Below are 22443 nucleotides of genomic sequence, written 5' to 3'. Positions count from 1 at the left end.
GTTAAGCGACTGCCTTCGGCTCAGGTCATGATCCTGGAGTCCCAGGATCGAGTCCCGCATAGGGCTCCCTGCTCGGCAGGGAGTCTGCTTCTCCCTCTGACCCTATCCCCTCTCATGTGCTCTCTCTCTCTCATTCTCTCTCTCAAATAAATAAAATCTTTAAAAATAAATAAATAAAAGAATAAATATATTTGATGACATAAGCATGGAATGTCTTTGGAGGGACTTGGAAGAAGCTGTAACCGTGGTTGCCTATGAAGGATTGGAAAATAAGATCAAAGGGACACATACATCCCCCCCCTTTAGCAATTTGCATGAACTGTGTGTGTGTGTGTGTGTGTGTGTGTGTGTGTGTGTGTGTGTGTGTGTGTGTGTTTCTTAATCATTAGTCTGCGTTTTTTCCAAGTAATCTCTACACCCAGTGTGGGGCTTGGACTCACCACCCTGAGATCAAGAGTCAGATACTCTACTGACTGAGCCAGCCAGGTCCCCCTGTCTGCATTTTTGATGCAGACAGTTTCCCCTCCAGTTTTTGTTTTCCCAGGTGCTGAATTCTTACTTCTCAGAGTCCTCCATAGATTCTGGTTAGCCCTGGAGCTCAGAGTTCGTGATAGGAACCCCCTTCCCAGCTGCAGAGGCTGCAGGAGGTCAGGGCCTAGCCTTGACTTCCCTCCTATCACCCTACCTGCCCCTAGCATGGCTTAGGACACTGAAAGGGCAGTCTGGGTGGGACTTAAGGCTGGCTGTACGATGGCAGGCAGCCCCCCTGTTTGCTCAGAAGGGTGGACCAGCCAAGTGGACCAAGAATCAGACTGGCTTATCTGGACCCTGCTGTGACCCTAGGCATGTCACCCACAGATAGATACAAATGCTTCCTCTTCTAGAGAACACGTTGAGGGTGAATTCTGTCAATGTATGGAGGACATATATTGTTGAAATATCAAAGCAGGAAGGGGGGCACTTTGTTTCTTTCTGTAAAACAGAAGGATTAGACCAGGAAATCTCTGAGACTGGAAGTGGAGTAATTTCTAAATGGCAAAGCCAGGGCTAGAACCCAGGCTGCCTGCCCCTTGGTACTCCAGGGCTAGAGCAGTGCTGGAGTCCCACCAGGGTCTGGATGAAAAGTGCCCTTAAAATGGGGCACGAGTTCTCCATCAATGAGAATATTTGGTGCCAGCTCCTACCTCTGAGTTGGCTTTGAAGGAAGGAGGGGACAGAAGTGACAAAGATGGGTCCACTTACTCTCCTTGGACACTAAAGCTGACCAAAAGGAACCTGTACCTAGAGGGGGAGGGCCCCATCGAGGGGCCTGCTTCCTTGGCAGTGATGGGCTGGCTTGGAAAATCAGGCTCTGTTGCATTGGGGCCGGAGGAAGATTCTTGGGACCCAAAATGTGCTCGAGAACTGTCATCCAGTGTCCAAAATGAGCCTTAGCTTCTGGAACAGGCTTGGTCCTGTCAGATAGGCGTTGGCAGCTCCCGCTTCCTCATGGGTAACTCCCTTCAGCTGTCCCAACAGAGCCAAGCACCTGCTGCCCAGTGTAGGCTTACCTGCCCCCCCCCGCCCCCTGCCAACCTGCCTGAGGGGCACATGGGCAGCTAACATTTACCCAGGCCCTGCCCTAGGAGATGAGGGAGATAGCACCGGTCTCCCATCTTCTCTTCCCCATTCTTCCACTCCACCCCAAACCCACCACTCCCCCAAACAGGGCTGTCACAAGACACCTGGGAGCTGTGAGGAGACCAGACAGGCTAGGAGAGACCAGACTCCTCGTGTAACCAGAGAAGGATCAGACTCACAGGCAGACGGCTTTATCATATAAGTGAAAATAATATGAAAATGTCTTTTATTTCTAAGTACAAAGCCAGACACTATTAAAACTGAAAAACTGGCCAGAGGCCGTAAAGGACAAAAAGGGGACCCTCTTTGGCCTGGTGTCCTGTGACCCAGCGCAGTGCTGTGGGGGGTGGGCTGGGGGGGTGCAGCAGCAAAAGATGGGCAGGTTGTGGAGTGTGGGAGGGAGGCCGACCTGCCAGCCCCACCTGTGGGTCAGCTCTCCGCTCCTCAGAGCCTCCGGGTCTAGGGACTGAGGTTACTCTCGGCCTTTTAGGGCCACTGGGTCTCTGGCCGAGCAGACCCCAGCAATGAAGGGGGCAGGGGTGAGGCAGATGGGAGCGGGTGAGGCAGGGAGCAGAAGCCTTTCTGCACTGGGAAACTTTTATTCCGTGGCTGCAAGTGAATGCTGCCGGCAGCAACTGAGAATGAAGCAAGGTGTTCTTGCCCCCAAAGGTATCTTCAGTCTCTCAGTCACATCCCCATTATAGACAGAGAAGGTCTTGAGTCCTTGGAAAGGAGGACATGTCCGAGACTTAAGGCTGCGGCAGCCGAGGCTGTAGTGATGGAGTCTTGGGGCCACCTGGGGAGGAGCTAAAAGGAATGTGGACAGGTTGGCAGGAGTGAAGGGTGCTCATCCCAGGAGCTGTGTGCAGGCCCCTCTATTTGTGTCTGGGGGCCAGGGGCGTGTGTGAGGGCTCAGGCCTCGCCTTCCTCCCCACTGCCATCCACACTGGCCTGCCTCACCACCTTCCCCCGGAGCCTGGGTGTGGAGGCACAGCAAGCCCCCCCCTGCTCCTGGAAGGCCTGGGTCCGGCTGGCCACCAGGGCGGCGCTGTTGAGGGCGACCACAGACTGGCGCGACTTCAGAGCAGGCCAAGACCCCTTGCGGCCCCGCCCGCCTCCCTTGGCCTTTGAGAGCTGAGGGAGGGGCTCTGGAGGGTCTTCCTCTGAAGACTCATTCGAAGAAAACACCTGGCGGGGTCAGAGTAGAAGAAGAATCACTGAGAAGTCTTTCCAGGGCAGGGGCACTGAGCAGAGAGTCTGGAAAGGGGCAAGTGTGGACTGGTAAGTGAATGCAGAGAAGCTGGGCTACTCGAGGGTCACATTTCCACAGGAGAGAAGACAACACCCCAGCCCCACTGTCCCTGCTCCTCGGCCTTCACCTGTCCACAACCTCCTAGCCCCGCAGGCCCTCCTGAGCTTCCCTGCACCTGCCACATCCTTGGGGCCCCCTGCTCCTCCTCTTGCCCCCTCTGCCTTTGTACAGTCAGTCCTGAGAGCCTTCCAGGAGCTGGGCTCTGAGCCGGGAGCCAAATGAAGACACTCTGCCTTTAGAAACATCCACACTCACCCATCAACCATCCATACCCAGTGCCACCTCCTCCAGGAAGCCTCTCCCAAGCATTCTGGCCCCCCCAGACGAGCTCTGGCCTCAAGTCTCGCGCGCGTGCGCATGCGCGTGCGTGTGTGTAAGAGCGGGGTGGCGTCTGGCTTCCTAAGGCAAAGGCCAGCCTCTGTTCTGCTCGTGCCCTGCAGCACGTAGCACGGAGATGATGCTCAACGGCTCAGGCCAGTACTTGGTTTTGTGGGTGCCATGACCCCTCTGCACCCCATCCTCTGATGGGTCGCTTGTCCCCCAGACTTGGGAGGGGCTGCAGAGATCATCGCGTCCACCTCATCTAGGGTCAGCAGTTGGTCGTCCAGCTCCTGGCCTGTGGAGGATGGCTGGGCAGCCCTGCCCCTTAGGAAGCACGTCCTTTCATCAGGCTGAGCGGTGCCCACAGCCTCCAGCCCAGGGCTGGCTCGGCCCAGAAGCCCCCGTGGATGCCCCCGGCCCCATGGCTGCTCTCCAGCTCCCATGAAGGACAGCGCTCACTGGCCCCCACTGGGTCTCCTTGGCCGCTTTGAGGGGACGAAACGGAGCCGCCCAGGGAGTGGCCCCCATGGGAAGCCGAGTACCCGTCCCGATCTCTCTTCCTCCCGTCTGCCCCTCCTACTTTTGTCCCCCACTCTGCCTCAGCCTGGGCTCCTTCCCTGGCCCCAGCCTCACCTCTGGCAGGTCACTGGCCCCTGAGGTGCCTTCCAGCTCCAAGGCAGGCTCCAGGAGGCTGATGGACCTCATGACCCCTCGGAGGTTGATACGGGGCCGTGGTCCAGGCTCTTCTGTCAGGGCTGCCTGGCTCTCCTCCAAACCCATAGTCTCCATCTCCCCTCTGCCCCCTGGCTCTGGCGGAAGCGGTGGGGACGGTGTAGAGACATCGGGGGCGAGGGGCTCCTCTGGGGAGGCCCCACCCGCTTTCTGCTCCCAGAGATGGCTCTGCCGGCTGTAAGGAGGTAGCCCTGAGTCAGCTTTGAGTGACCCAGCAGCCCCCCGAGCCTCGACACCCACCAACTCGCTTCCCCTCGTCTCCCCCTCGAACCTGGCGGTCAGGATGCCCTGGTAGGTCTGCAGCTGGCGCAGAAAGCCAGGGTTGGGGCGGGCGATGGGCCGGAGCTCCTGAACGTGGCGCAGGGCCTGCTCCAGGCTCCAGCCGTACTGCTTCATGGCATAAGCGACCACCGTGGCAGCTGAGCGGCTGACGCCCATCTTGCAGTGCACCAGCACCCGGGTGCCCTGGGCTCTGTGGAGGTGGCACGGTCAGCTCCCCCACCCGCCCCCTCCCTGCCCCGCCCCCGTCAGTGTGGGGGAAGGGCGGGTAGTGCTCCACCCAGAGCAGAGGAGGGGGGCAAGGCCAGAAGGAGTCCTAGAGCTGAAGGCAAAGCCGGCAGGATGAAGCTGGGGTAGGGGTGAGCCGCGGGGGCCGGGGGCACCCCACCTTGCGGCCTCCACGAAGCGGTGTGTCTCCTTCCAGTGGGGTAGCAGCTGGGCTGACTCCTCGTCCCAGAGGCGCACGTTGTGGTAGACGAAGCGCTCCGGGTAGAAGTTGTCGATCTCACGGGCCATGTTCAAGATGTGGCTGACCCTGCAGTGGAGGGCAGGAGGCCTGGCTGATGTGGCTGGTGGGGGGGACGTGAGGCCCATCGGCCAGCAGACCCGGCGGAGCCTGGCTCGTTCGGAGAGTTGGGCGGGGGCGGGCGGGGGGGCGGGGGGGAGATGGCCGTGACCCTGAGCGAATCCTGTCGCCCTGCCAGGCTGGAATTGCCCCCTCTGGTCCAGCCAGCGGCTCGGCTGACTGCAGTGCTAAGCCTTCTAGTGTAAGTCAGTCAGAGAACAGCTCTGAGCAAAGCTGAGACCATGTGGATCTGCGGCGGCAGCTGGGGTGACAGGGGCCACAGCGGGTTTCCTGGAAGCCCACAGTGGACAAATGGCAGGAACCTAGGAGAGCAGGCGGCCAGGTCCCCCGGGAGAGGGGCACAGGCTTCTCCCTTACGACGCGGTCAGTGGAGAGGAGCTTTCCTGCTTGGGACAGGCCGCCAGGATGCCCGCGGCTGCCCCTCTTCACCATGAGACTGAGGCCCTGGGTCTGGGCCTTGCCTTACAGCCTGGGGAGGGCGAGTGCGCCCGGGGAGGCCTTGCAGGGGGAGCAGCCCCAGAGGCGGAACGGGAAGCGGAGCTAGCAGCCCTTCAGGGGGGCCTGGGGGCTTCTGGCCAGGTTGCCCCTCGGGGGGAGGCCAAGTGAAGCGGGGAGACAGGGTGGGCAGTCCTGAGGGGCTCAGAGCCCTACCTGTTTCTCTGTAGCTCCTCCAGGTTCGCCGCATTCCACTCTGAGCCCTGTGGAGGGAGGGGAGCATCATCCTCTGTCCCCCCAGCTGCAGCGCCCTCACACGCCCCCCCCCCCCCCCCCCCCCCCCCCCGCTGCTGCTCACCAGGTAGAGGTGGGGGAAAATGTGGGAGGCGCGGTCTTGCTGGGCCATGAGCAACAGCATCTGGTTGTCGATGAAGTCACGGTACTGTTGCAGCTGCCGGCCCAGGCGCAACTCCAGGGCCTGGCGGATCTGCAGGCAGAGCCACAGGGGCGCCGAGGCTCAGGGGGTCCCTTGCAAGTGTCCTGACGCCTGACCCTTCCCTCTGGGACCTCAGAGGGTGCACCCGTCCCACCTGGACAGAGGAGCTGAGCCAGGCATGCGGGCCTGGCTCAGGGCAGGAGGCAAGCAAGGTGGGAAGAAAGAGAGGAAAGCTCTGCCCCAGTTGGAGGACCATCCTCTCCCCCCCCCCCAGGCCCCGTCCCCCGCCCAGGGGGCCCAGCTCCCTCCTCACCCCTGCTCCTCCCCAGCACCAGCCCACCTCTTTGGGTTTTCTGTGTTTTTGGTTGTTTGTTTTCTTTTTAAAGTAAGCTCCACGCCCAAGGTGGGGCTTGAACTCATGACCCCGAGATCAAGAGTCACCTGCTCTACTGACTGAGCCACCAGGCACCCCCCAGCCCACCTCTTTGGAAGTGACGCTCTCCAGGTCACTGGTGTCCAGCACATCCCACAGCTCAGCCCGGATCGCCTGCTCCATCCGCTCCTGTTCTGAGGGCCTGGGAGCCGAGCCCGTCAGTCCAGGGAGCACTTCCCCACTCTGCCGTGACACCCTCCCTCTCCTCCCCTCCCTGCACTGACCGGCCAGGCTCGGCGCTGGGAGGCCGCAGAGACTCCAGGTCGGCCATGGCCATCCACTCATTGAGGCAGCTCTGGTCGGAGCTCAGTCTCTCCTGGTAGTGTCCAGCCCAGGTCAGGGCACTGCCCCCCGGCACAAGGCCACTGCCGAGAGCTACCTCACACGCCTGGTGCAGCACCTGGAGCGTGGCCCTAGGACGGGGGAGAGGCTGGATCACACTGTCCTCCCTGCCACCCCTCCCCAGCCCCTCAGCTATCTCTGAGAAGAGGATGGGCCACCCTAACCCTTACCACATGGTCTGGATGGAGATCGGCTTGAAGATTCGGCTCTGCCCACCAGACGTCACGCTGAAGCCCCTGAGGGAGATCGGGCGGGGGTAGAGGCCAACTCCAGGCTCTGGCACAGAGCCCCGGAGAGGCCAATCCACTAGCGACCTCGTGAGGCTGGTCCACAGAATGTATACACATCACTGGGCTTCACGATAAGCCCCATTTGCCAGATATGGGGTAGCTAAGGCCCAGAGAAGCTAGGTGACTTGCCCAGGCTCACACAGCAAACCTGAGGTAGAGCTGAGTAGGCCCAGGCGCCAGATGCCCAGCGCGGCGTTCTCCCACCGCTCCCCAGTGGCCAGCGGCCCCATCACAGACATCGCCCTGCTGGCGCCGCCCCTCCCCCTCCCCTCCCCCAGTTGTCGCCTCCTACCCGTCTCCATCTAGGTACACCTGGGTGTCACTCCACAGAGGCAAGACCAGGCCCAGGGTGCAGCAGGGGGAACTGGCAGGGGACAGAAGAAAAGCCATTGTCCCCCAGCATCTCACTTCCTTGCCCCCACCCCCCTCCCTCTCCCTGCTCCCACCTGCTGTCGGGGAAGTCCACCCCCAGGAGGACGGTCTCATCCCGGCTCAGGTGTTCTCGGGTGGAAACGACCAGCAGGTAGCGGAGCCGGGGGGGCCGGGCTGCCTCCAGCTGGGCTGCCTGGGGGAGATGAGGAGGGAGAAGCCCAGGGTCACGGTGGCCCCAGAAGACCCTGCACCCATCCCCCCCCGCCTGACACAGTCCTGGGCCTAGAACAGACCTGCTGCCCACCCTCCTCTTCTCAGACACCAGATTGGTGGTTATAATCTGATGGTTTCCCACTTTTGGATTTCATGGTCCCACCAGATGTTTAAGAAGACTTTTCTTAAAGTGGCTATGTGTGGAAAAAAGGGGAGAATGGGCCTGACACAGATTGCCTGTTTTCACCTTCTGCCTAGGAAGGAGGCTTAGAAAAAACCTTTGCACTTGCCATCACTATCATGCGATTCCAGAAAGGTTTCTCACCCAAGAAATACTAAGGACGCGATCCCACAATGAAGGATGGTTATTTCCGTGGAATAAATTCAGCTTTAGAGAGACCTCCCGCTTTTGTTTTTCCCACCTTGGCGGCAGACAAGGAGGTGCCCCACAGACATCTGGGAGCGGGTCCTCAAGCTCTCACCTGTGCCCCATGGCGCCTGGGCCCCCTCCGGCTCAGCAAGCCCTCCCGAGCGCCAGGCCAGGCCTTCAGTAGGCAGACAGCTCGCGGGGTCAGGAAGGGCTTGCGCGGGTTGCACAGAACCCCGTCTCTGTGTAATGGCCAGCTCTTGGCCCTAATCTGGCCCTATGGGCTCAAGCAGGACAGACCTCCCGCCACCGTTTCCCCCACCGCCAGAGCCCTGAAGACTTGACTGTGCCCTGTCAAAAGGACTAGCTGAGCCGGCAGGCTCACCAGGGTTTGGGGGTTCCTGTTACTGCTCCCCACTCAGACACACGGGCTAGCTCTCTTCCACCCTCCCCCCCCACCCAAGGGCGGGCTCTCCCCCCTTCTCAGGGGGCTCTGGGCCACCCCTCACCAGGCGGATGTCGTCCTGCGGCCTCAGCAGCTCCACCATGAGATGCAGGTGCTGGCTCTGCTCCTGCTTCCTGGGGCTCTGGGGCCCATGCCCGTCATCTGTCTGGTCCCCGTGGGGCCGTTCTTCACCCGGGGGTCTCTCCACCGCCTCGGGGCCGGCCTCAGCGGCTTCTCCCTCGTCCTCCCCATCCTGCAGTCTCAGGACAGCCCCGCGGAGGACTGCGAAGCTCTGCCTGGCGGGGCAGCAGGGAAGCCATCAGGGTCCCCCGTACCCCTCAGGACAGGTGCATCCGAATCACCCACCAGGCTTGTTAAAACAGGGGTGGGGCCCCATCCCTGGAGAGTCAGTAGGTCTGGAGTGGAAGCCTGAGAATGTGCGTTTCTAACGGGTTCCCAAGTGCTGAGGCCACCCCATTTGGGGAACTACAGTCTCAGAGGCTCCCAAGCCCTCAACCCACTTGTCTAAGGGTTGGGGGTGGGCAAGAGTTGCTCCCTTTCCTTCGCACCTGCCTAACTCAGGAGATGCTGTAAACTTGGTGGGGACCCAGGAGTCCTCGGGCCCTGTTGTCTCAACCTGCCCTTTGGTTTGTGACTACTGGCCTGAGCCAGGGTCCACGATGGTGGTGACCAGGGGGAAGATGGAAGCAAAGGCAGCCAAGTCAGTGCTGCAAGCCAACTGCACCCACCAGCCGTGCCCACTGGCAACACTGCCCCACAGATTCAGGAGCTGGCTTTGGCCGTGAGTCCTCCAGGGTGGCAGTGGCCGGGCCTGGCGGCTGGATGTGGGTGTCTGTGTTGGGGAGAGGTGCTCACCTTCGCTGGAGCCGGCTTCCCCGCTTGGATGCCTGGTCCTGCTGAGAAAGTGGCCCCCAGGGCAGAGTGAGGCGGGCAGTGGCAAGGACTCTCCTCTCTGCTCTCAGGGTGCGATCGCTCCCCGCCCCCCCCAACTAGGGACTGGAACCAGGAAAGGTGTCAGGTCCCTTCCCACCCCAGTCCACTCCCCACCCGGAGGCACTGGGGGAGCCTGGGCCCAGGTCCAGGTAGGGCAGCGTGGGGTGAGAGTGGGTGGGGGTGCTGGAGGTGTCCAAGGGGTTGGCCCAGATCTGAGCCTGGAAGTGGGTAGGGCCTCTGCAGTCTGGGCTGGCACTTTGGGGTTCCAGATCTTTGGTCTGAGTTCCTGGAAGCCTCAAGACCCCCTCCCAATCCCCTCCAGCGTGATACTTGGGGTCCCCCTCCCCGCCACCCCCAGGCTCAAGGGGAGACTGGCCGTGGGCAGGACGCGCTCCCCCAGGCCCAGCTGGCAGCCAACCGCGTGGGCCGGACCACGGCAAAGCCAGACTTACCGTGGGCCCCACAGGCGTGGAGTGGCCGCTGGCCGGGGGGGAGCGGCTCACGGTGACCAGGGCCATGGGTCCTGGCCGGGGACACCTGGGCCGGTCCGGGCACTTTGCCCTCCCACAGCTCTACGGACAGTCCCTGCCCCGCAGGACCAGGAAGGAGAGACCGGAGCCACCAGGGCCTGGCACCTCCTCGGGGGCGGCCCTTAAAGGGCCAGACACTCGTCCAGCCGGGCCCGCAGAGCCAGCGCGGAGCGGCCGCCGCCCCTCCCTTCGCGTCTCCTCCGCTTCGGCCGCCTCGCCCCCGCCCCCGGATGCGTTGGGGGTGGACCCGAGGCGGGGCGCAGGTGCGGAGCGCGGCCGGGAGGGAAGTGTCCAGAGGTCCTGCAACTTGCAGCCTTCGTTCCCGGGTTGGGTCCCTCCTCCCGGGAGGCGCCCCTGCCCCTGCCCTCCCGGCTCCGCCCACTTAGGTCACCTGAGTTCTGCTTTGGACCTCAACCGTGCTATTACCTAGAAGAGATGGGACCTAGGGAGGCAGGACTGGGGACACAGGTCTTGGAGAGGATCAGACACAGTCTTAAGTTGGGGGGCACCCCAAAATTATTTCTCCTTGCTGATTGGCCCTCCTGCTTCCACTCTCTGCACGAATCATTGGGGGGACATGCAGAGCTTCAGGGGAAATCGGGCGGGATTTAGAACTGACCCTTGTGGCTCACAGGGGACCCTCAGGGCCACCTTGGAGGTGAGCAGGGCAGAGCTGCAGCAGAGGGAAGTGACTTGTCCAAAATCACTGGGATAGAACATGCTGGGGTCAGTGCAGGAATCCAGGCCTGGGGTGCAGGGGGGCTCCTCCCAGCTGGCTGGGAGTAGTCTGGAGGCCCAGCCTTTCTCCCTCTTGGACAGGAGCACAGGTGGGTTCTGGTAAAGACCCAGTGAGTCACAGGAGGACTCCAGGGAATTGATGTTAATGGAGCACCTACTCTGTAAGGGACTTGGCATATGTGGGTTCACTTGGCCCTCCCAACAGCCCTGGGGAGTGGGAGGCGGTCTCATTTTACAGCTGAGGAAACCGAGGCTCGGAGAAACCGAAAGGGCCACAGCCAGGATTCAAACCCAGGTCTGCAGCCATTGTCCACAGCGTCGGCCCTCAATGTCACCTCCCCACCTTGTCTCCCCATTGAGCAGAATAAGCCCTGCTGCTTAAAGTCTCTTTATTTCCACCTAGGTCTCCAACGCAAGTCCACGGCCAGGGCTCCAGGCCCCAAGCTTAGCAGCAGAGAGTTTATAAATAGATAAGTAACAAAAGCAGGCGGGGCAGCAGCCCAGACGGGGGGGGGGGGGGGGGGGGGGGGGGGGGGGGGGGGGGGGGGGGGGGGGGCCCCCCCCCGGGGGCCGGGTGCTCAGTGCTCCGTGAGCGAGAGCTGCAGGATCCTCCGCAAGTCCTCCTCCTCCTGCTGCCCCTGGCGTTCCTGCTCCTCGTGCTCTCTCGAAGACAACTCCAGGGCCAGGCGAAGTTGCTCCTCAAAGCTTGGCGGGGCTGGGGCCGGGGGGCTCCTGTGAGGGGATTCTGGGCCGTTGGGCTCTGTGGACATCCGCAGGCTTTCTTGGAGGGCCCTTCCAGACAAGGCGTGAGAGGAAGGGCAGAGCAGTGAGCGCTCAGGCGGGGGAAGAAGGCCAAGGGCGAGATCGTGGCTATGGAGGACAACGAACGGCAAGGACAGGGCGGCTGGGACCCGGAAGGACCGGAGAGAAGACACCGGGCGAGGGGCGGTGGCAGGCAGCACTGCTTATGGAGGGTGGCCTTGGAGAGGGCATGGGATCCCGGGACTAGTGCCTCCCCACTACCCACCACCACCAGCCAAGGACCCCCTGGCTGGCAGGGTCCTCGGGGCAGGGCAGCCTGAGACACGGTCCTAGTAGGTCCTAGAGGGCCTCACCGCTCCAGCTGAAGCTGCTCCTCGTAAGCGGTGGCCTGGGGAAGGGGGTGGGCCCCAGGCCGGGTGTTGGTCAGGGCTTCCCAGACTGTTACCTGCAGCAGACGAAGCCCAGAGCTGTCACGCCTGCCACCCCTGCCAGCACCCAGGCGGGGCCGGCCCCGGGCCCGCGTCCCACCTGCTCGGCCTCTGCGCCCGCCTCCAGCAGGCTCTGCCGGATGGCAAACTGCAGCAGGTCGTCATCCTCGTCACGAAGGGGCTCACTGCGCTCTGTGCCCAGCACGCTGTACCCCTCAGGCACCTCAAACACGGCGGGGTCCACCTCGCACGGGAAAGGGCTCCCTGCGCAGGAGAAGGGCTGCACTCAGCCCCAGGGCTCAGGGCCCAGGGAGTGGTGCGGCCCGCCTCCCTGCCGCGGAGGTACCTGATGCTGGGCCGCCCGAGCCCGAGCCGGGGGCCGGCACCCACACCGAGCTCAGGGGCTCGTCACAGCCACACAGGTTGCTGAAGGTGATGCGGGCGTTGAGCACGTGGAAAAGGGGAATCTCTGTGAGGAGACAGTGAGCCTGAGCCACCGGGGCCAGCAGCCGGCCCCTCTTGTCCCCAGGAGCTGCCCAGTGGCCCTTGGTGCCCTAGGCCACCCCTCACCAATCTTGACTGGGAAGCCGGGGGGAAGGCGCAGGGTGATGAAGTCACGCAGCTTGGCAAAGTGAGCGTTGCTGATAGCCATCAGGTCAATGATGGGCGTCACCTGGTCACCCAGGGAGAGCGGGTGCTCCTCACTCAGCCAGAGCGTGGCCTTGAACCTGCACAGGACGTGAGTCAAGGAACCTCTGGTGGCCCCTCTGTTAAGACCCACCCAGCCTGGACACCTGCCTTTACTCACGCTCTCTGCCGAGCCTGCGTTGCCCTCTCGTCTGCTCAGCTGTCCCCACCTGCCTTCCCCAGGAGCGTACGTCCTTTCGGCCCTACTGCCCGAGCTGCCCCCCCCGGACCCTGGGCCCAGGCTGGGGCCTACGGTAGCCTCAACTCATCTGGATGAGGAGTCTACCTGTGGTCCCTGGGACAGTGCTGGGCCCATCGTAAGCTCTATGTCATGGCTCATCAGATCCTCCTAGTGCCCTTGTGAGCAGGGGGACAAGTGTGACTTATTTTACTGAGGAGAACAGACTCTCGGAGGGGAAGACATTTCCTGGGGCCACAGAGTCCGAAGATGGTAGAGCTGTGAGCCCTTCCCCTTTGCCACAAACTGGCCTCCAGCAGGTGCTCATTCAACTGAACAGAAAACCATAAATGGGCGGTGCTGCCCATTCATTCATTCACCGGAGAAGAGTAACCCGTCCTCTGGGCCAAGCCCCAGAGCTGGTGCCAATGACCACGGACAAGACAGACCTGGCTCCTGTCCCTAAGGAGGAGAATCTAGCAGGAAGCCAGCTGGGTGAATGGGTCCCCCACTATGGTGGGCCCCATGTGTGATAGGAGTCTGCAAGCGCTCAGGGGGACCAGGCAGGGTCCCCGTCCCTGAGGGAAGTCCCAAAGCCAGTTCCAAGACCTCACCTCTGTACTTTGCTGGACATCTCAATGGGGCGGCCAATGTTCCTCGACTCCAGGCTGAAGTTGGGATCGAAGTATTCACTGGGGGAAATGGCTGTGGGGTTGGTGGGGCTGGCGGCCTGCTGCACAGGAGCCTGGGAGGGCCCCATGAACAGACTTAGTGTTCAGGAGGGTGCCTGCCTGGCCCTGCCCAGCGGCCCCCTGCCCGTGACCCCCCCACCTGGGGGCCTGGCTCACCCCGCTGTGGGAGTGCTGCTGGGCCATCCCGAGGAAGGACTGGAATGGAGTCTTCCCTCCTAAGGAGAAAGGGTGGGGGCCCATGAGGAGACTCGGGGCCACTGCCCCCAGACCGCCCCCCCGCAACCACTCTGGGAGCCTCCCATCGGGTGGGAGACAGAACACATGGGAATGGGGAGGCCGCCCAGCTTGTCCCAGACGCTGTGGCCCTAACCCCCAGACCAGGATGACCCCAGCATATGGTGTGACTGGGCAGCAGGCAGGCGCACCTCGGTTTACCTTTGCTCCTCGACTTGTCCTGATCAGAGAGGTGCTCCGTGCGAGTGCGTGTCACCAGCTCCACATTGGTGGCACTGTATACCTGGGGAGCAGGGGGGACACGGGGGGGAGCTGAGGGCTCAGAGCCTGTTTCCCACGCTCAGCCTCACCAGTACAGGACCCACGTCCTCCTCTCTGCAGGGACACGCAGGATCTCGCCCCCCACGGTGGAGGAGGTGGCGGGGTCTGAACCGTGGGGGCTCAGTCATGAGGGGAAAGCACTCCTCGTGTCATCTCGGTAACCGGGTCGGGGCCCGTGCCGGGGTGATCCCTATGTGCTTGGCGGGGCCCGGGCACTCGGGCCCCCCTGAGTTCCCGCGGCCGCACGGGGCTTCCAGAGCCCACGGGCTACTCTGTCTCTCCTCCGCATGGGTGGGTGTGGAGAAGCAGTGCAGTTCCTGGGCCTCGTCTCCTACCCCAGCCCCCACCACTAGCCTCTCCTGCCTTGGCCTCGTAGCCGCTAACGGTTTCCATCTTCTCAGACCGCCAGCCCCAGATACCACATTTGTTCCTGAAACAGACCAAACAGGAGCTCGTGAGGATCCGGACCCCTCGACCCGAGCCAGAGCCTTCCCTTCCAGAGACCCCTTCCAATTCGCCTTCCCACTGTGAAACGCAAGGGCCTTGAAGAGGATGCCTGGACAGCTGGGGACAATCAAACAGGGATTGGGGACTAAAAAGTACCGAGGAATTATCATTAATTTGTTAGGTGTGATAATGGTGTTGGGGCTGGTTTTATAAACATCCTTATCTGCTAGAGTCATGTGCAGAAGCATTTACTGTTAAAGTGATACGACATCTGGGCTGTGCTTTAAAATGGTCCAGGAAGGGGCGCCTGGGTGGCTCAGTTGGTTAAGTGTCTGACTTCGGCTCAGGTCATGATCCCGGGGTCCTGGGATCAAGCCCTGCTCAGTGGGGGGTCCGCTCGGCCCTCTCCCTCTGCCCCTCCCCCCACTTGTGCGCTCTCTCAAATAAATAAAATCTTAAAAAAAAAGAAAGTTTGGGGGCACCTGGGTGGCTCAGTCATTAAGTGGCTGCCTTCGGCTCAGGGCATGATCCCAGGGTCCTGGGATCGAGCCCCACCTCGGGCTCCCTGTTCTGCGGGAAGCCGGCTTCTCCCTCTCCCACTCCCCCTGCTTGTGTTCCCTCTCTCGCTGTGTCTCTCTCTGTCAAATAAAAAAAAAAAAAATGTTCAAGGAAGGGGCACCTGGGGGGCTCAGTCAGTTGAGGGTCCGATGCTTGATTCTGGCTCAGGTCATGATCTCAGGGTCGTGAGATCGAGCCCCACATCGGGCTCCAAGGTGGGCATGAAGGCTGCTTAAGATTCTCTCTCACCCTCTGCCCCTCCCCCCACCTCTCTCTCCTTCTCTAAAAATAAAATAAAATAAAATAAAATAAAATAGTCCAGAGAAAAAAGGAAAAAAGCAAGGAAGGATAGACTCAACAAGATTGACAGAACGTCAGCAAGCGCTGAAGTTGGGCGAAGAGGACATTCTTACTATTCTCTCTTTCATACACGTTTGAAATTTTCCAGAATAAAAAGTGAAAAATAAAAGTGTGTCTGATCCGCCAATAACAGTGACAAGACATCAATATCCCACTTTTGATAATGGCTAGGCCAAGGAGACAAACGATCAACAAGGAAACAGAAGACTTGAACAACCCTATAAAAGAGACTTAACAGACTTTCTTAGAACACTCCACCCAACAACAACAGAATGCACATTCTCCTCAGGTGCACATGAAACACTCTTCAGGATGGACCATATGCTAGGCCATAAAAGAAGCCTCAATAAAACTGAAAGGAGAAAACTCATACAAAGTATGTTCTCCAACCCCAAGGGAATGAAATAAGAAATCAATAACAGAATAAAGATTTGGGAAACTCACAAAGGTGTGGAAAGTAAACACACTCCTAAAAAACCCAGAGGGTCAATGAATAAATCAAAAGAGAAATCAGAAAATGCTTTGAGATTAAGTGGAAATAAAGATACAATACTCAAACCTGTGGGATGCAGCTAAAGCAGTGGTTAGAGGGAAATTTAGAGCTTTAAATGACAATGTTAAGAAAAAAAACTAAAGACCTAAGTAAGTGGGAAATGATCACATGGTCACGGAAGAGGACACTCAACATTGTCAAGACGACAGTGCGCCCCAAGCCGAGTTACAGATTCAACGCAAACCCTATCAGAATCCCACCCAACGATTTCTTTGTAGAAACTGACCAACTGAATCTGGAATTCCCATGAAATTGCAAGGGACCCCGAATACCCAAAATAATCCTGAGCAAGAAGAACAAAGTCAAAAGACTCACACTTCCCAATTTCAAAACTTACCACAAGGCAACACTTATAAGACAGTGTGGTCCCGGCACAAGGACTGGCATACAGGTCAACGGAACAGAACTGAGAGTCCAGAAATAAACCCATACGTCTGTGGTCAACTGATTTTCCACAAGGGTGCTAAGGCCTTTCAGTGAAAAAGAGCAGTCTTTTGCACAAATGGTGCTGGGACAGGTGGGTCATCACCTGCAAAACAACGAAGTCAGACCCTTTCCTCACACCATACACAAATGTTAATTCCAAATGGATCAAAGACCAAAATGTGAGAGTTGACCTATAAAACTTGCAGAAAAAAACACAGGGGAAAATCTTTGTCCCTTTGGATTTGACAAAATATTGTTAGACATGACCCTGGAGGAACAGGTGACAAGAGGAAAAAATACATGAGTTGTATATTTCATGAAAATTAAAAATGTGTCTTCAAAGGACACGGTCAAGAGAGTGAAAAGTCAGCCCACAGAACGGGAGAAAATATGTGCAAATCATATACCTAAGAAGGGACTTAGATCTAGAACATATAAAGAACTCTTGCGGGCGCCTGGGTGGCTCAGTTGGTTGGGCGACTGCCTTCGGCTCAGGTCGTGATCCTGGAGTCCCGGGATCGAGTCCCACATCGGGCTCCCTGCTCAGCAGGGAGTCTGCTTCTTCCTCTGACCCTCCCCGCCCCATGCTCCCTCTCAAATAAATAAATGAAATCTTTAAAAAAAAAAAACTCTTGCAACTCAATAATAAAAAGACAACCCAATTTTTTAAATGCGCCAAGGATCTGAATAGACATGTCTCCAAAAAGAGCTACAAATGGCCAATGAGCACATGAAAAGGTGCTCCACATCATTCATCATGAAGGAAATGCAAATCACAACCACAGTGAAATACCCCTTCTCACACCCGCTAGGGTGGTTATAATCCAAAAATAAATGAACGAACACCAGTGTTGGTGAGGACATGAAGGAACTGGAACCCTCATACACTGCTGCGGGGGCGGGGGATGGAAAACGCTGCAGCCCCCTTGGTAAACAGTCTGGCAGTTCTTCAAACAATTAAACGTCTGGTTCCAGATGAGCTAGCAATTCTACTCCCAGGTATACACCTGAGAGAAATGAAAACTATGTCCACATAAAACCTTGTATACTAATGTTTACAGAAACATTCATAAAGGCGAAAGGTGGAAACAATCCTAATGTCCGTCAGTAGATGAGTGAATAAACAAAATGTGAGCTAGGCATACAATGGACGGAATGAAGCATCCATCACGCTACAACCCGGATGAAGTTTGAAAACGTTCTCAGTGAAAGAAGTCACACAAGACCATGATTCCATTCACGGGAGAGTCCCGAATAAGGAAATCCATAGAGAAAGGAAATCAGTGGCTGCCTAGGGCTGGGGAAGGGGGTGAGGGCACGGGAGTTGGTAGCTACAGGATTTCTTTTTGGGGCGATGACAATGTTCTAAAATTGACTGTGGTGATAGTGGCATTTCCGCAAACACACTAAAAACCACTGACTCGTACACTCTAAATAGGTGAACTGTTCGGTATACAAAATTATATTCCAATAAAGCTGTTTGTTTGTTTGTTTGTTTTTCAAAAAGGTATTTCTGAAGTCTGTTCCAGGAACTGGGACATACGTTGTCAGAGAGAGAACAGCCTGGCTGGTAGGGTCAGGTTCCTAGGCCACCCACAGAGGACTCTGGCCCAGAAACAGCCATACTACTGAGAAACCCACATTGGGGCAAAGAGCTGCCCTGAACCACAGCCTAAATCCTTGTTGTGATGGGAACACACGTGAGGACCCCCTGACCTAGCCTCCTTCCCAGGAAGACAGCTGCCCTCGGACAGACATGCAGGGGCCTGAAGGTTGCCACCGGACCTGCAGGTGGTCTGGGTGGGACGCTGGGCCTGCAGGGACCCCTGCCCCCACCTGAGCAGCCTCTGAGCGGCTCACCCTCCCAGAGGCCTGAACCGAGACCCGCGGTGTGGCCGGGCGGCCCCAACTGACCTCTCGAAGGCCACATTGCGCGTGTCCAGGTGGGTGGAGACAATAGGAGAGGTGAGCCGACTGGCCACATGCTCTTCACTGGGCCGCATGGCGGCCAGCAGCGCTTCCGGCTCATGCAGGGCGAGCCCCAGCGTCTCGGTGTGCACCACCTGCCGGTCGTGGTCCACTTCCATCACCAAGGCTCCTGCCTCTGCCAGCCGGCACGGGTGCGTGAGGGGCAACAAGTCAGTGCTAGGCCCCAGACAGCGGGGGAAAGGGCCACCACGGTGCCCTCAGCCTCCTGCTGCTAAGTGGGTGAGGCCCCAGCCCGTGGGTCCCCTCCACCCTCAACCTCTGTTTCCACAAAGGAGAGAAAAAGAACAGCACCGTCCTCACTACGCCACGGGAGAATCCGGCGGGGGGTGCTGGGGGTGGGGGTCCTGGCCCGCCTCATGCCCACAGTGAGTCCCCCAGAGCTCACCCTGGCCCTTGAAGATAAAGCTCCTCCTGCCACGCTGCCAGGTCATGTGCTCAAAGCCCAGAAGACTGGTGTCCACCCTCAGGCTCTCCCCCCGCTTCCACACTCGGTACACGTCACTCGGGCACATCTTGGACACAAGGGGCACTGCAGGGAGTGCGGGGGTCACCATGGTTCTTTCCCACTGGATCCCCCCACCGCCCCGCCCCAGGCCCCTAGAAGCCAAGAGGTCCTCACTCACCCCAGCTGGTGAACTCCCACTTCATCTCCACGTAGAAATCGGGGGCCTGAGACAGACCAGAGCACCTGTCAGGGCCTGGTGCTGAGGATCCGTGGGCCTAGGGAGCTCCTCGTCTGGAGCCCCTCTCTGGGAGTCCAGCCCCTCAGCAGGTCTTCAAGGGCAAGGTCCTAGCCACGCCCCCACGACAACCACACCCCACCCAGGAAAGGGCGGGCTAAGTGGGGCCCTAATAAAGTCTTGGAATAAACGGACTATAAGTATCTGGAGCCTGGAGGTCAGTCTCCACCTGGCCCCTAGACTGTGGAGGGGCCCTGGGGGGAACTGCTTGCTCCCTGGGGGTCTCAGAGTCCTCATCTGTAAAGAAGGCACAATGACCCCCTCTGGGCCTGCCCCCCACGCTTGAGGAGGACCAACAGGTACTCTGGGGCACCAGGCCACACCTGCAGAGTCAGATGAAACTCTCCCCGCAGGGAACAGGCCCACATCTAAAGCTCTGTGGAGATTTCTGGTACGCGGGACCCCTGACGTCAGCAACGGCTTTCCTCCTAAAGGGCCCCGTCTCACCCATGTGAGCCTGGACTCCTCTTCCCTACATGACCCTGGAATGGGGTCACTGTCGTCGACAGTGATGGGAAGGCATGGTGCGCAGACTGAGCGGGTGGCAGGTGACCGGTGACCCCCATGCTGCAGCCTGTCACGGCCCCTTGACGCGGCTCCCTACCCCTCCTGACGGACCACAGCTCTGTACCCCGGCGAACCTGGCGGAGTTTGTTGAGCAATTCCGGAATGCCAGCCAGTCTCTGTGTGGCCCTCTGGTAGTCCCGATACTGGAGCACCAGCTGTACCATCTCGGGGTCCCCAGTGCTGACGGCCTCCTGCAGGACTAGGGGCACCAGGCCGCTGAGGGGGGCTCTGTCCATGGCCCCCGGCACCAACCCCACTGCCAGCCTCAGGGGAGCCCCTCTGCCCTCTGCGGTATACCTGCCCAGCCCTGGCAGCTCTCTTTGCCCACATTGGCATTGTGTCGAAGGAGGACTCTCACGGACTCCAGGTTCCCCAGGGACACAGCCAGCTCCAGGGGAGTGCGCCCCCGGGGGTCCTCCTGTTCAATGTCGTGCTAGGGAAGATGGGACACTCAACACAGGGCAAGTAAAGAGAAGCAAGAAGGCCACCAGGCTGAACATGGCTGGAGCTCATGGCGGGAAATAAAGACAGCAGACAGGCCATGGAAATGGCTGAGGGTGGCCTGCGTGTCCTCATAGGAGGAGGGGAGCGAGCAGGTGGGAAGGGCCTGCCCACCTCTCCCGCCTTCGGGCAGGAAGAGAGCTGGGGATCCGGCGGTGGGGCCTGGTCAGGCAGCCTGGGTCAGGCAGCGGTGCAGCTGCAGATGTCAAGAGTTTGGAGGGGCCTGGGGACCAGAACCAGGTTGCTTGTCCTCAGCCTGGCTCAGGGGTGGTGTGGCGCGAATTCGGGGGCTGGATGCAGTGTGAAGCGGGCAGACGGGCGGGGCAAGGCCCAGCGCTGGAAGCCGAGGCCAGAGGCTCAAGCGAGAGGCGCAGGTGACCCGGGCTTCGGCTCAGGCCGGGCGGCCTCCAGGATGGAGACCACGGCTTTGAGTGGGCTGCGCGGAGGACAGCCCGGGCGCCCGGTGGGTCTCACCTGGCGGCTGTGCAGCGCGGCCTCCAGTTCGCGGTGCCGGTTCGCCCAGACGAGCCGGTGCAGCGGGAAGGTGGGGCCCGGGCCGGCCATGCTGGGCCTCAGCGCCGCATCGTGGGAGGGAGGGCGGGCGCGGCGGGGGCGACCCGGCCCCGCCTCGGCTTCGGGCCTGCCGCGGCCCCCTCACCTCCGGTCCGCGCCGCGCCGAGTTGCGCCCACCGCAGCCCCCACGCCGGGAGGCAGCGGCGGCGGCGGCGGCGGCGCAGGCGGCGAGGAGGGCGGGCCTGGCGGGCGGGGTTCGCCGGGGCGGGGCGGGGCATCGGGCCGCGCGCCCCCTTGCCTCCCGCAGCCATGGCAACCGCGGCCGGGGCCGCGCCCGCCGCGGGCGGGCGGGGGGCGCTGCTCAGTCGCCCAGGCAACCACGCGCGCCGGGGAAGGAGCCAGGGCCCGCGTCTCGGGGACCCCGGCCTCAGCCTGGCCTGGGTCTGCGAGGGGCGGTCTGGCGGGCGGGGCCTGGCTACGGCTCCGCCCGCAGCCTGCAGGGGGCGCCCCAGGCCCAGCGCAGACCCCTGCTTGCGGGTCCGGAAAAGGAAGGAGGGAGTCCGGGGGCGGGGCGGTCCGGCCAGGGGCGGGGCCTGGGTCCCTGGGACGTGCGCGCGCGTGTGCGCGTGCGTGCCCAGCAGGCCGCGGTCCTGCGGCCCTTGGCTTATCCGCGTTTCCGCAGCCGGCACTCACCCGCGCGTCGGGCTTCCTGCCCTGTGCGTCCTATCCCAGGCCTCGCGGGTACTGACTGTGCCTGTGCGGGGGACCCTGGCTCCCCTTCCCGTCACCTCCGAGATGTCCCTAAATGCACCTTCCCCAGGGACCTGGGCCGGTGTCTAGTGGTCGCCTCATGACGGCTGGGCCCAGCCTTGCAGGGAGGCGGCCCCGCCAGGTCACTGGAGTCAGGGATGGGAGCACTGGGGAATGGGGGCAGTGGGCCCGGCTGGAGTCAGACCTCTGCCAGTGGACTGTCCACCGTAAATGGCTGCCTTCACCCAACGCACAGATCCCTTTTGCAGAGGCTGCGCTTTGCTGCCAGCGTCAGGAAAGGAAGGAGAGTTTCGAAATCAGGGCCGGCCCCTCCACCCACACCGGAACTAGAGTGCAGGCCTCAGCCGCCTGAGCTCTGTCGTTGTTACCCTGGCCGCAGCCTGGGGTCTGGTGTTGGTGGGTGGTGAGGCAGCCGCCAGGCTTGGCCAAGGCTGACCCTCTGGTCTCAGTCTCCCTATTGGTAAGATAACTACCTACATATTTCTTCTAGAAGTTTGAACTGAGCCTCTGGGCTGGGAGGGCCTGGTTGCCATTTTCACCCTGCCCTCTCGGTGTGGGTAGGCGGCTCCCGTGCTATCTGGGATCTTTGCCACTCTGCCCTGTGGTGTCATCAGGTCGCTGTGAAGTCCTTGGCTCTAGAGCAGCTCGAAGGCCTCCGAGTGTCCAGGACTGGACATCCGGCCACACTACCCCGCGGCAGCCCTCTCTAGCCTCCACCTTCCTTGGAAAGGGCTCTCCCTTCCCCCAGCTTCTTCAACCCAAATCTAAGGGCATGTTCTCCCGCCGGGCCCCTCCTGATTTCTGCAGCCTGGCACCCAACTCTCCACCGGCATGAATCCTAATTCCACTGTCTCCTCAGCCCTCTTCCAGGACCCCTTCTCCCTCTCCAACCCCCAAGTGGGGCGTCCCCCCTGCTGAAAGCCTGTTTCCACTGTCAACCCTGACGCCATCCCCAGGACTGCATTTCAGCTCCCTCTGGGACATCTCTGTGCCCGGTGTCCTATGCTATCCCGTTAGCATTACCTAAAACCAGATCTGGTCACATTCACCCTCTTTCCCCCGGGGCTGCACTCCCTGGCGGTCCTCTGAATGTGCCATAGACCTCCCTGTGGGCCCTCTTGGACTCCTACCTCTCTATCGTCCCCGAGTGGGGCCCATTCCTGGTGGGCCGTGTTCTTCCTGTCCTTGCATTTCTTCCCTGGACAAGCAGTGGCCCCTAGCCTGTCTCCCTGCTTCCTATCCTTTGCCTCCGTCCCTGCCTCATGGGCATCGATCAGTCCGCCCTCATCACCCAGCCTGTCCAGAGCCTTC

At 60.3% G+C, this 22443-nt stretch overlaps 2 protein-coding genes across 8 annotated transcripts; both read right to left on the bottom strand.

The window, feature by feature from the left end:
• Positions 1-1828: 1828 nt before the first annotated feature.
• SSH3 (slingshot protein phosphatase 3) lies at positions 1829-9843 on the bottom strand. Of its 5 annotated transcripts, none has more exons than XM_027578170.2 (14): positions 9590-9842; positions 9060-9100; positions 8248-8479; positions 7233-7351; positions 7079-7150; positions 6667-6732; positions 6379-6567; positions 6203-6296; positions 5644-5772; positions 5502-5548; positions 4653-4799; positions 4257-4457; positions 3887-4160; positions 1829-2427 (listed from the first exon to the last, which is right to left on the bottom strand). In XM_027578170.2, exons 1-14 carry the CDS (start codon positions 9653-9655, stop codon positions 2308-2310), a joined length of 1797 nt encoding a protein of 598 aa, XP_027433971.1. In that variant the 5' UTR covers positions 9656-9842; the 3' UTR covers positions 1829-2307. The 5 variants fall into 5 exon arrangements, with proteins under 5 accessions (XP_027433971.1, XP_035578557.1, XP_027433970.1 ...); XM_035722664.1 differs by having other exon boundaries at positions 1829-2808; positions 5644-5703; XM_027578169.2 differs by having other exon boundaries at positions 1829-2808; positions 9060-9097.
• Positions 9844-10937: 1094 nt separating this feature from the next.
• On the bottom strand, positions 10938-20593 carry ANKRD13D (ankyrin repeat domain 13D). Of its 3 annotated transcripts, none has more exons than XM_027578172.2 (15): positions 20323-20593; positions 19645-19780; positions 19422-19546; positions 18664-18709; positions 18426-18569; positions 17966-18155; positions 14071-14137; positions 13588-13669; positions 13309-13367; positions 13075-13205; positions 12166-12323; positions 11942-12064; positions 11696-11859; positions 11521-11612; positions 10938-11275 (listed from the first exon to the last, which is right to left on the bottom strand). In XM_027578172.2, exons 1-15 carry the CDS (start codon positions 20410-20412, stop codon positions 10984-10986), a joined length of 1899 nt encoding a protein of 632 aa, XP_027433973.1. In that variant the 5' UTR covers positions 20413-20593; the 3' UTR covers positions 10938-10983. The 3 variants fall into 3 exon arrangements, with proteins under 3 accessions (XP_027433973.1, XP_027433975.1, XP_027433974.1); XM_027578174.2 differs by having other exon boundaries at positions 10938-11182; positions 20323-20592; XM_027578173.2 differs by having other exon boundaries at positions 10939-11197; positions 20323-20591.
• Between the last annotated feature and the right edge of the window lie 1850 nt (positions 20594-22443).

This window comes from Zalophus californianus, chromosome 11, assembly GCF_009762305.2.
Source record: "Zalophus californianus isolate mZalCal1 chromosome 11, mZalCal1.pri.v2, whole genome shotgun sequence".
NCBI classification, from domain to species: Eukaryota; Metazoa; Chordata; class Mammalia; order Carnivora; family Otariidae; genus Zalophus; species Zalophus californianus.
This window is presented reverse-complemented; position numbering and strand designations above follow the sequence as displayed.

What these genes read in the sequence shown, in the direction of transcription:
- ANKRD13D (XM_027578172.2), bottom strand. Translation starts at nt 20,412, where the DNA reads ATGGCCGGCCCGGGCCCCACCTTCCCGCTGCACCGGCTCGTCTGGGCG. An exon ending in TGCTCAACAAACTCCGCCAG is followed by an intron (nt 18,710 to 19,421) that starts GTTCGCCGGGGT and finishes GGTCTGTCTCAG; the next exon opens with GCCCCCGATTTCTACGTGGA. An exon ending in CGCAATGTGGCCTTCGAGAG is followed by an intron (nt 14,138 to 17,965) that starts GTCAGTTGGGGC and finishes GGTCTGTTTCAG; the next exon opens with GAACAAATGTGGTATCTGGG.
- SSH3 (XM_027578168.2), bottom strand. Translation starts at nt 9,655, where the DNA reads ATGGCCCTGGTCACCGTGAGCCGCTCCCCCCCGGCCAGCGGCCACTCC. An exon ending in GGAAGCCGGCTCCAGCGAAG is followed by an intron (nt 8,480 to 9,059) that starts GTGAGCACCTCT and finishes CTGCCCCGCCAG; the next exon opens with GCAGAGCTTCGCAGTCCTCC. An exon ending in CCCAGCGCCGAGCCTGGCCG is followed by an intron (nt 6,297 to 6,378) that starts GTCAGTGCAGGG and finishes CTCGGCTCCCAG; the next exon opens with GCCCTCAGAACAGGAGCGGA.